At 43.5% G+C, this 12429-nt stretch overlaps 1 protein-coding gene across 4 annotated transcripts in view; it reads left to right on the top strand.

The window, feature by feature from the left end:
• Positions 1 to 6643: 6643 nt before the first annotated feature.
• The window catches only part of Samd12 (sterile alpha motif domain containing 12), a 423060-nt gene continuing 417274 nt past the window's right edge, over positions 6644 to 12429 (top strand). For 2 of the 4 annotated variants that reach the window (XM_021217112.2, XM_029547884.1), the window contains exon 1: positions 6644 to 6784. In XM_021217112.2, the coding sequence (XP_021072771.1) occupies positions 6772 to 6784 (13 nt within the window). In that variant the 5' untranslated portion in view covers positions 6644 to 6771. The remainder of the gene's footprint in view (positions 6785 to 12429) is intronic. The other 2 variants (XM_021217113.2, XM_029547885.1) reach the window with 1 other exon arrangement.

Raw genomic sequence — 12429 nt, 5'->3', positions numbered from 1 at the left:
GACCCAAGAAGCAAACAGGAGTGGCCATTCTACTATCTAATAAAATAGACTTTCAACCAAAGTTAGTCAAAAGAGACAGGGAAAGATACTTCATACTCATCAAAGGGAAAATCTACCAAGATGATATCTGTTTTAAACATCTATTCCACAAAGGGGACACATGTTTGCAAGAAAAAGAATTGTTAAAGCTTAAATTGCATACTGAACTCCACACATTAATAGTAGGAGACCTCAACACCCAACTCTTACCAATTGACTGGACACCCAGTAACAAATTAAACAAAGAAATAATGAAACTAACAGACATTATGACTCAAAAAGACCTAACAGACATCTATAGAACATTTCACCCAAATACAAAAGCATATACATTCTTCTCAGCACCTCACGGATCCTTCTGCAAAATTGATGATATAGTTGCTTGTTGCCTGTACCTTTTGCTACCCTACCTAAGCTCCAGGAACAGGCCATAGTACCACCCCCCACCTAGATTCCCTGGATCAACAGATGAGAAACACAGACACACACACTGCTCAATTACAACCTGTCTTACGCTGATCTCCTCCAATCTACCACATCTAGCATGCCCTTCCCAGTACTTCCAGCTCAGCATCCTAAGTCTGCCCTCAACTTCAGTTGCTCAGCCACCTTTAATCCCAGCTCAACATCCCAATCTACCACTTGGAGAAGCAGCTCATGGCTGCCCCACCTGAAATCACACATGGCTGGTTGGCTTTTCTCCCTCCAAAGCAGGATAAACATTCGTTTCTTTTTTCTCCCCCGTGTCTGCTAGCTCTCCAGAAGTCCTGCATATCTTTTCACTCAGCAATTGGTCCATGGCATCTTTACTGATAGATCAAGAACCAATTGCAGAACAGAACCTTAACATCAGAACCACCCCTACAGTAGGTTACAAAGCAAGCATCAACAGATATACCATGGATGAAAGCTGGACTTCAACAACAACAGAAACCAAAGAAAGTCTACACAGTCATGGGAATTGAACAAACCTCTGCTCAATGATTTCTGGGTCAGGGAAGAAATAAAGAAAGTAAAGACTTTATAGAACTCAATGAAAATGAAGGCACAACACACCCAAATTTATGGGACACAATGAAAGCAGTGCTAAGGGGAAATTTCATAGCATTAAGTGCCTCCATAAAGAAGTCAGAAAGTTCTCATACAAACAATTTAAAAGTATACCTGAAAGCTTTAGAAAAGGAAGCAAGCGCAGCAAAGAGGAGTAGAAGGCCGGAAATAATCAAAATCCAGGCTGAAACCAATCAGTTAGAAACAAAGAAAACAATACAAAGAATCAATGAAACCAAGAGGTGGTTCTTTGAGAAACTCAACAAGAGACAAACCCTGAGCAGAACTAACCAAAAGACAGGGACAGTATCCAAATACATAAAATCAGGACTAAAAAGCAATACATAACAACAGACACTGTAGAAATTCAAAGAATCAGGAGGCCTTAACTTCAAAAGCCTGTATTCCACAAAATTGGAAAATGTTAATGAAATGGAAGATTTTCTAGACAGTTACCACTTACCAAAGTTAAATCAAGATCAGATAAACTATTTATACAGCCTTATAACTACTAAGGAAATAGAAATAGTCATTAAAAGTCTTCCAACCAAGCCAGGCGTGGTGGCACACGCCTTTAATCCCAGCACTTGGGAGGCAGAGGCAGGCGGATTTCTGAGTTCCATCCCAGCCTGGTCTACAAAGTGAATTCCAGTACAGCCAATGCTATACAGAGAAACGCTGTGTTGGGGGAAAAAAAAGGGGGGGGCTTCCAACCAAAAGCCCAGGGTCAGATGGTTTCAGTGCAGAATTCTGCCAAACTCTCAAAGAAGAGCTAACACCAATACTCTCCAAACTTCCACAAAATAAAAACAGAAAGCACACTACTTAATTATTTGAGGCCACAGTTACCCTGATACCTAAACTACACAAAGACTCAACAAAGAAAGAACTTCAGACAGATTTTTTATGAACATTGATGCAAAAATATGTAATAAAAGACTCAGAAATCAAATCCAGGAACATGCCAAAAACATCATCTAGCATAATCAAGTAGGCTTCAACCCACAGATTGCAGGGGCGGTTCAATATACTAAAATCCATCAACATAACCCACAATATAAACAATCTGAAAAAATCCACATGATTATCTCATTAGATGATGAAAACTTCTTTGACAAAATCCATGCTCCTTCACATTAAAGGTACGAGAGAGATCAGGGCTGCATGACACACACCTAAACACAGTCAAAGCAACACACAGCAAGCCAATAGCCAACATCAAGCTAAATGGAGAGAAACTCAAAGCAGTCCCACTAAAATCAGGGACAAGTCAAGGCTGCACACTCTCCCTGTCGATTCAATATAGTACTTGGAGTTCTAGCCAGAGCAATTAGACAACTAAAGGAGTTCAAGTGGATACAAATTGGAAAGGAAGAATTCAAAGTATTGTTATTTACAGATGAGAGGGTAGTATATATATAACTGACCCCCAAATTTTTACTAAATAACTTCCACAGTTGAAAAACACCTTCATCAAAGTGGCTAGAGACCAAATTTAGCCCAAGAAATCAGTAGTCCTCCTTTATACGAAATGATAAACTGGCCAAGAAATAAATTATGGAAGCAATACCCTTTACAATAGCCAAGAATAATATAAAATATCTTGGTGTAACTCCAACCAAGCAAGTGACAAGAAGTTTAAATTGCCAAAGAAAGAAATTGAGAAAGATGTCCGAAGATGAAAAAAATTGCCCATGCTCGTGGATTGGTTGGATTAATAGTGATAATGGCTATCTTACCAAAAGCGGTTTACAGATTTAATGTAATTCCCACCAACATACCAACGCAACTCTTTAAGACTTGACAAAGCAGTTCTCAACTTCATATGGAAAAACAAAAAAAACCTAAGATAGCAAAACAATCCTGAACAATAAAAGAACTTCTGGAGGTCTCACCATCCCTGACCTAAAGTTATACTACAAAACAATAGTAACAAAAACTGTATGATATTGATACAGGAACAGACAGGTTGATCAAAGGAAGAGAATAATAGAAGACCCTGAAATAAACCCACTCACACATGGACACTTGATCTTTAACAAAGAAGGCAAAACCATACAATGGAAAAAGAAAGCAACGTCAACAAATGATGCTGGGTGTCTGCAAGGAGAAAATGCAAATAGATCCATCTCTATCACCCTGCACAAAATTCATGTCCCAGTGGATCAGAGACCTCAACATAAAACCAGATGCTCAAAAATCTAATATTACAGAAAGGAGGGATAGCCTTGAAGTCCTTGGCTCAGGAGACAACTTTCTGAAAAGAACACCAGTGGCTCAGGCTCTAAGATCAACAATTGATAAATCGGATCTCATGGAACTGAAAAACTTCTGTAAGGTAAAGGACACTGTCAATAGACAAAACAGAAGCCTACATGCCGGCTCTTTGCTGACAGGTCTAGGCTGAGAAGGAGGGAACCTGGTCCAGCTGAGTCTTTCCACAGCTGGAATCTCTTGCCTTCCAGAGAATAACCACCCCGAGTCGGGAGTCTGTCAAAGCAGGAACTCATTTGATTGTATGAGTCTTTTGTTTATATAGGGTTAATCTTTTTTTTTTTTTTTTTTTTTTGGTGAGGTGAGATGATGTATGGTATAGTGTGAGATAACGAGGGGGTGATCTCATGGGGCCTATAAGAAATTGACACATCAGCCGTAGCTAGGCAGAGGCAGAGCAGGTCGTGTTGAGTTACTCCAGTACTGAAGGGAACAAGACAGGTCTCTAAACTCGAGCAAAGGCTCAGGCTTCCTCACTAGGCTTCAGCATCTGGCCAAATAAGGCCTGACACCCACAGACTGGCAAAGGATCTTCACCAACCCCACATCTGGCAGAATTTATAAGGAACTCAAGAAGTTGGACACTAACAAGTCAACACAAGTAAAAATGGGGTCCAGAGCTAATAGAATTCTCAACAGAGGAATCCCAAATGGCTGAGAAGCACTATTTTTTAAAAAAATTCTAAATCCTTAGTCATCAGGGAAATGCAAATCAAAACAACTCTGAGGTTCCATCTTACACCCATCAGAATGGCTAAGATCAAACACTCAAGTGATGACACATTCTTGAGAGGATGTGGAGCAAGGGGAACACTCCTCCATTGTTGGTGGAAGTGCAAACCTGTACAACCCCTTCGGAAAGCAATTTGGCATTTTCTTAGAAAACTGGGAATAGTTCTACCTGAAGACCCAGCTATACCACTTCTGGGCATATACCCAAAAGATGCTCCACCATCCCAAATAGACACTTGCTCAACTATGTTCATAGCAGCTTTATTCACAATAGCCAAAAAAAAAAAAAAAAAAAAAAAAAAAAAAAAAAGGAAACAACCTAGATGTCCCTTAACTGAAAAATAGATGAAGAAAATGTGTTACGTCTAAAATTGGAATACTATTAAGCTATGAGAAACAAAGACATCATGAATTTTACAAGCTGGATGGATTTTGAGACTGTCATCCTGAGTGAGAGGAAACCCAGTTCCAAAAGGTTATGTGTATGTATTCACTTATAAGTGGATATTAGCCACAAAATACAGGATGGCCTGTCAAAATTTTAACCCAGTAATGTTCCTGTCTATAGGAAAGACAGGGACAAAAAAATGGAGCAGATACTGAAGGAAAGGTCATCCAGAGACAGCCCACCTAGGGATCCATCCCATCTGCAGACACCAAACCCCCACTTGAAGAAGCTTTTGCTGACAGGATCCTGGTATGGCTGTTCCTTGAGATATTCTACCAGCATCTGACCAATACAGATGCAGATATTCACACACAACCACTGGACTGAGTCTGGGGATCCCAATGCAACAGCTAAGGGAAGGACTGAAGGAGCCGAAGGGGATTGCAACCCCATAGGGAGAACAATAGCAGCTAACTGGAAGCCCCAGAACTCCCAGGGACTAAACCACCAACCAAAGAGTATACATGGAGCGACCCATGGCTCTAGCCACATACGTAGCAGAGGATGGCCTTATCTGACCTCAATGGGAGGGGAGGCCCTTGGTCCTGTGGAGACTTGGTGTCCCAGTGTAGGGGTGAGTGGATGGAGGAACACCCTAATACAGGTAAAGGGGAGGGAGGAGAGGGAAGATGGAATGGGGGCTTTGTGGAGGGGTAACTGGAAAGGGGGCTATCATTTGAAATGTAAATGGATAAAACGATTAATAAAAAAAATTACAGGATGCCCATGCTATACAGTCCAGAGACCCAAGGATGCTGGACAGGAAAAAGGGTACAAGCTAAGATGTTTGAGACTCACTTGGAAGGGGGAATGGAATGGTTGTAGAAAGCAGATGGAGAAAGGGAACTGAATGAGAGTGGGGATCAAGAGAGGAGTGGGGGGCTAGGGGTTGGGTGTGGGAAGGGGCAGGGGGATGGCCATATGGCCATAAGACTGAAGGGAAATCTGCAACTGATGGGGTAGGAGGTAAGGGGCATCTTCAGGAAGAGACAGAGACTTGGGAGAGGGGAGGTGCCCAAGAATCAGCGGGGTGTTCTTAGGTATGTCTCAACACATTGGGGATATGGAACCTGAAGAGGCCACCTCCTGTAACCAGGCAGGAACTCCAGTGGAGCGATAGGGAGTTTCTGCCATACATGTGATTTTCTATGTATGTATGCATGTATGTATGTATGTATGTATGTATGTATTATGTATGTACATATGCATGTATTATGTATGTGCGTATGCATGTATGTAGTATGTGTGTATGCATGTAGTATGTATGTATGTATGTATGTATTTAAAATTGTACCTGCCAGCTCCACAGGAAGGTCATAGGTTCAGAGGTGGAAAGCAACTGAACAGTGTAGAGTATTGACTCTTATCACAGGCAGCCAAGGGACACCCTACCCAGGAAAGTTGACAGCCTCTCACTTTGCAATCCAGCTATCCCACGCTCTGATGCCCTGTAATGTAATCTTAACAGCCTCTTTAGGATATTGTCTTTGGAAGATTTTAAAGCCACCCAACCCTTGTCAGTATTTAACTCTCTGAACTACCAAGGGTTCAGAAGTCAGCTGTTTCTCCTGGAGGGACACCTCACAACCCCAAATATTTCAGGATGACTGAGAACAAGTTTAAGCTGCACCTTGTGGAGTAAGTCACTGGTCCAGAGGGACTGCCACAGGCATTCCCCAGCTCATTTGCTCTCCTCACTGACTCAGTAAGCAGAGAGTCCAGTGGCCCTCCAAGTCCACTGCCCAGCTGTCTCTCTCCCAAAGACTGCTAGGTGCCTAAGAGCTTCTAATTGACAGCTAAGGTCTCAATCAAGAGTTCTCCTCTCAAAGCTGAAAGAAGCTAGGAGCATGGCAGTCTGGGAGATGTAGTCCTCCCAAATGTCATCCATCACTCTCGGGATTCCCTCCCGAGGTCCCTAGAAGAGAAAGTAGTCAGTCGTATGTCACAGAATCTAGATATACGATCCTACTGTGGTGGCAAAATCGAGCCGCACAGGACGAATGGGAGGCTTCGAGGGGGGTGGGAGGTTGTGCAGGAACGGACTACAACTCCCATGCCGCCTCGCGCGGAGCAGGAGCTGGCTGTTCGCTTTGCGTGACCGCAGCAGGTTGGTCCTGGAGCAGATGAGCGCAGAATATTTAGGCGAAAGCGAGGGGAGGGGGGAGCGCGGGGCAGGAGGAGTACCTCGGCCAAGAAAATTATGCATGCGTTAGGCAAGCTCTGAGAGAATGGCTGTGGAAGGTAAGGGACGCTTGGGGCGTTTTAAACTCCCTCTTAACCCGCGCACTCCAATCCACACATCCCTGATGAAGCTCGGCTCCGGTGGGGAGGAGAGAAAAGGGGGTGGCGGCAAGCGGGGCCCCTTCTCCCTTGTACCACTTGGCGCTCACCTGAGCCCTGCAAGGCCAGGAGGCACCTGCTTCTTTTGCCTTTGAGAGAGGTGTAGGTGAGCAGGTCATCAGGGCAGAAGGTGAAAAAAAAAGAGCGCTCCCACTCCTAAGCTTCGTGATGGAAATGGGTGGACAACCGGGAAGTCTAGCGCGAGGGAATAGCTATGATTTGCCTTTTCCCTTCCCCTCCAGCCAAGGTAGGCTGGGTGGCCACATTGCTGGGGATGCACGCTTTGCCACCCACACGTGGGAAAGGACTCTAGCCAGGTGCGTCATCCAGAAGCTTGGACTGCCATTGGGTCGAGGACCCCTCGCTGTGTGTAACCCAGCAGTGACTGCAGCAGATATACCCCTCGGATGGGGCTGTCTTTCCATCTGCTTCTGTATAGTCCTGCTCAGGGGTTAGCAAAGTTCACAGAATCAGTGTAAGTCAGCCGCTTGGATTGGGAAATTCTTTTCTTTGAAGACTGCCTTCCTATTTCCTCGTATAATTTTGGACTTCGAGTTTGCCATTTTGATTGCACAGCCCTGCCTGTTTTGTACTTTCCGGTTAAGAGTTGGGTCACGCAAATTGTGAGGGACTGGAGTTTTCCATGTCACTTTCACTTACTTTAGAGGACAGACTTTTTGTTCAGGGTAGGTCCAGGGACAGGGGCGGGGGGGGGGGGGGGGGGGGGGGGGGGGGGGGGGGGGGAAGGAATGGGGGTGGGGCATGTGTAGCAGGAGGATTTCTGGTGTCAAATTAGAGGTCTCATGCCTCTATGATGAGATAAAGTGAAATGAGTGTAGGATTATAACGGGAGTCTACCTTGACTTCCAGAATTATGGTTCCCGAGTGCACTTAGGGTTAGAGGGGACCTGAAGCAGGAAAAGGAAGGCGTGGTTGCCAGCGACATCAGGCTGCTTGCCAAAGGGAAATGAGCCGGTTCCTTGGAGGCTACAGAGAAGAAAAACCCACAAGTTTTTCTTGCCTCTGCCTCACCTCTCTGCCTCAGGAGACAGCAAATGAAATAAATACCCTGGCCCTTTACCCTTGACTTGAGGTACCAAGAGTCCAACTCACACATGCATCATCTGTAAACTCAGTACTGACTCTGGGTGATCTCAGGATCAGAGCCCTCTTCGCTAGACGTCTCTACTTTCAGCTTTCCCAACGGTGCCAGGAAAAATGTCCACCTCTCCAACACACGCCCCTCTACTCTTCCCTCAGGAAGGAAAGTATGTAGGGAAGTTGGTAGGTAACAGATAGATAAATAGGTAGATAGATAGATAGATAGATAGATAGATAGATAGATAGATAGATAGATAGATAGATAGATGATAGAGCTGCCACAAAAACCAGAAAGTCAACATAAAATCTATCAGTGAAACTTGAGAACAAGTCTTTTTATCTTCCACCACCCTTCCACCTTACCCATCAGGTAACATTAATTACGATCTCCCTTTGTGTCCCCCTACTAAGGGATGCTCCCTCCCACTCGGCAATCCACAGTGTTCTTAAAGATAGTTTGCTGTTCACTCTGAGACGTATAGAATAGAATTAGATATTTCTTGCCTGGTGAGGTTTGCATCAGTAAAGGCCAACCTTACAAAAACAAGGACTCTGAAAGTGTTTGTGGACTTCAAAGGGCTTATTTTATTTTCTAGTGGCTTCCTTGACTGAAAAGCCTGTGTAATAAACAGAGTAGCTAGGTTTGAAGGACAATGAGGACTGAAGTAGACAGGTGAAGGAAGTGTTGTAAACTTTCCCTGGAATGGATTCCTGTCTGTCGTTCTTTGCAAAGAGAGTTCTTTCAGGATGAAGTAGTCCCATCCTGGTTACTTCGCTGAGGCCCGGAAGACATAATTTCCTCTAGAAGCTCGGCCCAGACGTTCCAGCTCTTCCGCCTTTGCAAGCCACAGGGACCTCCTGCTCTCATAGTCCCTAGCACCAGTGCCTACATCTACCCTACACTTATCACACTTAATGTGTCTCTCACTGGAGCCTGAAGCACTGGGAGACTGAGACCAAACACTCTAATTTGCCAGGCAGTAGCATAGAACTTGCTTTATAGCATGCCTTCAAAAACTGCCTGTGAACTGCACAACAAACATTCGTGGAAATCTTATAACTGACTCCATAAGGGAGCCTGAGGCTTTCTTAGGTGTCCAAATGACACAGATGGGAAGTTTTAAGGTATTTATTTAAGGAAGCCCCCTGCCCCCCCCCCCCCCCCCCCCGGCCCTCATGTTTAAAGTCTTAAAACTACTGGTTTCTTCTCCTGCTGAGAATGGCATTGTCCTCTTAGTGCTCATTTGAGATTTAGGAAATGGTACTACTATTTCAGAGTTTTGTGCCCTGAGACCATCAGGAGGCTAAATGTCCTAACCCACATGACCACAGGTTAAGGTCAAATAATGACCAGTTTATGCATGTTCACGAGAGATAGTGAGTCGAGGAAAGAGAAATTTTATCCGAGCAACTTGGAAGGAAATATAGCATATAATAATATCTGAGCCTTTGTGTCTGTATCTGGAAGAAAAAAAATGGACTTGGTACTGTTTTGGGAGCAGTGTAGTAGAAAACAGATTTTTACAGAAGGATGCCTAGAACACAGGCTAGCTATGAATGTTCCTTATTCTCTCTGCTTTTCCTCCCCTATTAAAAAAAAAAAAAGTCTACTGTTTAGCACCTGTTTTACACTTTAACTTTTTACTTATTCATGCCAGCCAAGTTCTCTAATTAGCAACAAATTAGAAGGTTTTAATAATGTGTAACCCTCCTTTTAAGTAAACTTGAACTTGTAAAAACATTAATTGCGAGTACGGCACTTACTCATTTTGCTGAATGTGTGGCTTCCTATTTAATGTGCAAAGTGGGGTCCTTTGTTTACTGTTTTATAACTACTGTGAAGCATACATACATACATATATACATACATACATACATACATACATATCGCATTGAATTTAAGAAAATCCTATTGGTTTATTAGCCATAACTGTGGCTTTTGCTTTGTTTTTCATTTATGGGTGCCTGAACTTTTTAACATAACTACCTTAGGTTTTCATGTCTTATGTTTAGGTCTTGTGTTTAGCCCAGTGTGTACCCTCTGTGAATGAATGAATGAAAGATGACAATTTGCAGGGTAGAATTATGAGTGCTTTTATTTCTGTACCTGCTCTCATACACATGTGCTTTCCAACCATGCGATAGAATATTCTCTTACAGTCTGCATTGTGCTGAGGTTGTATGGTCATGCCAAATATTTTTAAAGGGAGACTCTCTAGCCATCCGCTCTCCATGCATACAACATGAAAGCAATTCTACTCACTGATGTGATTCTGACCTTCAGAAATTAGTTGTACTATTATAGGGAGATGAGGAAACGTAGATCCAGAAATATTGATTCACTAGAGGTGGTGGTATAATTGTCTCTGTATTCTATGAGCAGTGCCTGGACTTAGGAGACAACAGTTGTTTCATTAATAAACGCATGTTCCACAGAGCAAGAGAAGGATTTATCTCCTTGGTGGATTTTTGTTGTTGTTTTGTTGTTGTTTTGTTGTTTTATTTTGTTTTGTCTTAAGATGAGTGAGCAGCCTGCTCTTAGTGTTTCTACAGCAAGGCAAACAGAATAGGTCTTCTTACATGACAAGAAGATGAGTTCCAATGTTCAGCTAGAAGCTCCCCTCCCATCAAGAAAAGTATTTCGAGTGGAAAGCTGTGTGCTCTAAGTGACGTTTATGATCTGAGTTTTTGTTCTTCGTTGATCATACTAGTCTGTCAAATGACAACTTACTACTCATTCAGTGTTCAGATTCTGTAGTTTTTCTGGAGCAAGCCTCTTGAAAGGCTAACTAACAGCTGGCAAAGAGGAAGAGAATAGGTATTTGTCACATTCGTGGGATACTGGGCTTGGAAAGCTTGTAAATGCTGACCCTACCCACGTTGGTTTAAGAACTAAGCCCCTAGAAAGGAATAGCAATATGAACTAACAATACCACCTTTATCACAAGCGATCAACTGGGGTCACCTTTCAGACTCTGAGTCAGCAAGCATGTTCATACTGCTCTTTGGGTGAACTTACCCTTGTAGAGGCTCCACCCCTCATACTTATAGCCTTAAAGCAGAAAGCACTGACATCCAGAGCTTTCTCCTGAAGCCTGGGCCCTGTGGCTTCCAGAGGCATGCACATAATATTACTATCCTCTGTTTTTATCCCTTCAAGAGGATGAGGAGAGAAACCAGAAGCATGTTGATGAAACCCTCTGCCCCATGCAATGGACAAGAGGCTTCTCTGTCATTGCGCTATCCCACCAAGACTTTTATAACTCCTTTTTCATTCTGTCTAGCCCACATGTGCTCTCTGAATGAATGGAGGAATGAGAGTTGGGTGAGTCACTGGGTGGGATTATGAGTTATTTGAATCGCATACTGGCCACCATGTTGAGGAACTCCCAACAATGTCTACCTGTAGAAGCAGCGAGACCATGGGTGTCTCAATCCAAATGTTCCCCGTTCTCTTCCACTATACTTGCCATTAATGGTTCCCCTCCTCTTCCTCCTCCTCCTCCTCCTCCTCCTCCTCCTCCTCCTNTCCTCCTCCTCCTCCTTTCTCTTCCTCTTCCTCTTCCCTTCCTCCTCCTCTTGTTGTTGTTGTTGTTGTTGTTGTTGTTGTTGTTGTTGTTGTTCTTCTTCTTCTTCTTCTTCTTCTTCTTCTTCTTCTTCTTCTTCTTCTTCTTCTTCTTCTTCTTCTTCTTCTTCTTCCTTCCATTTTGCCTAATTTCATTTTGTTTCCTAGTCCATCAGCTCTGATTTACCTGCCTCATCAGCTCCTCTTGATCACTGAGTTTGGAAATAAGAACAGTGGACTGGTTACTCATTGCTGGAAGTTCCTAGGGAGTGACTACATGAATAAGAAAGGAGGCCTCAAAACTGGGATAGGAAATGGTTCTTGCCACTCCCATAGCTCTTGCAGCCTGCCTCAAACAGGGCTTAGTCTAATCCCATCGTTGCCTTACATAGCTCAGGCTTTACTCATCCCTTTCATCTTACCCTGTCTTCCTCAATAGTTTTGCTGTTCTCATAGACAAGAATACACAAGGGCTGGAATAGACACGAGGAAATTCTGGAAACCTTTACCGGTAGAACTGAGCAAAGTGCTGAGCCATGGCAACTGCTCTGGTGACATGTCATCGAGAAGCCATCGGGAGTCTGAAGCCTTAAACTCTGAAGACGCTATGTCTCTTACTCATTAGGAGAAAGAGGGTCTTTAGATGGCTTTCCTATTTCTGGCAATGGATATGAGATGCTGTCATTGTGGAAAGAACAAGGGCAGATATGGTGGCAGAAGTAATAAGGAAGAGTCCTGAGCCTCTCTGTTCCCATATCCTCCTCCCCTACCTACAATTTGGTGAAAGAGAGGAAACCCAATAGACAGAGTGCTGTAAGTGCTAAATAAAACTACAAGCAATGATAATGTGGGAGGTCTGAGAACAAATGGGGCATTTAGG

This window comes from Mus pahari, chromosome 17 (genome assembly GCF_900095145.1).
Source record: "Mus pahari chromosome 17, PAHARI_EIJ_v1.1, whole genome shotgun sequence".
NCBI lineage: Eukaryota > Metazoa > Chordata > Mammalia > Rodentia > Muridae > Mus > Mus pahari.
The sequence above is the reverse complement of the archived record's forward strand: the minus strand, read 5'-3'. Positions and strand labels throughout refer to the sequence as shown.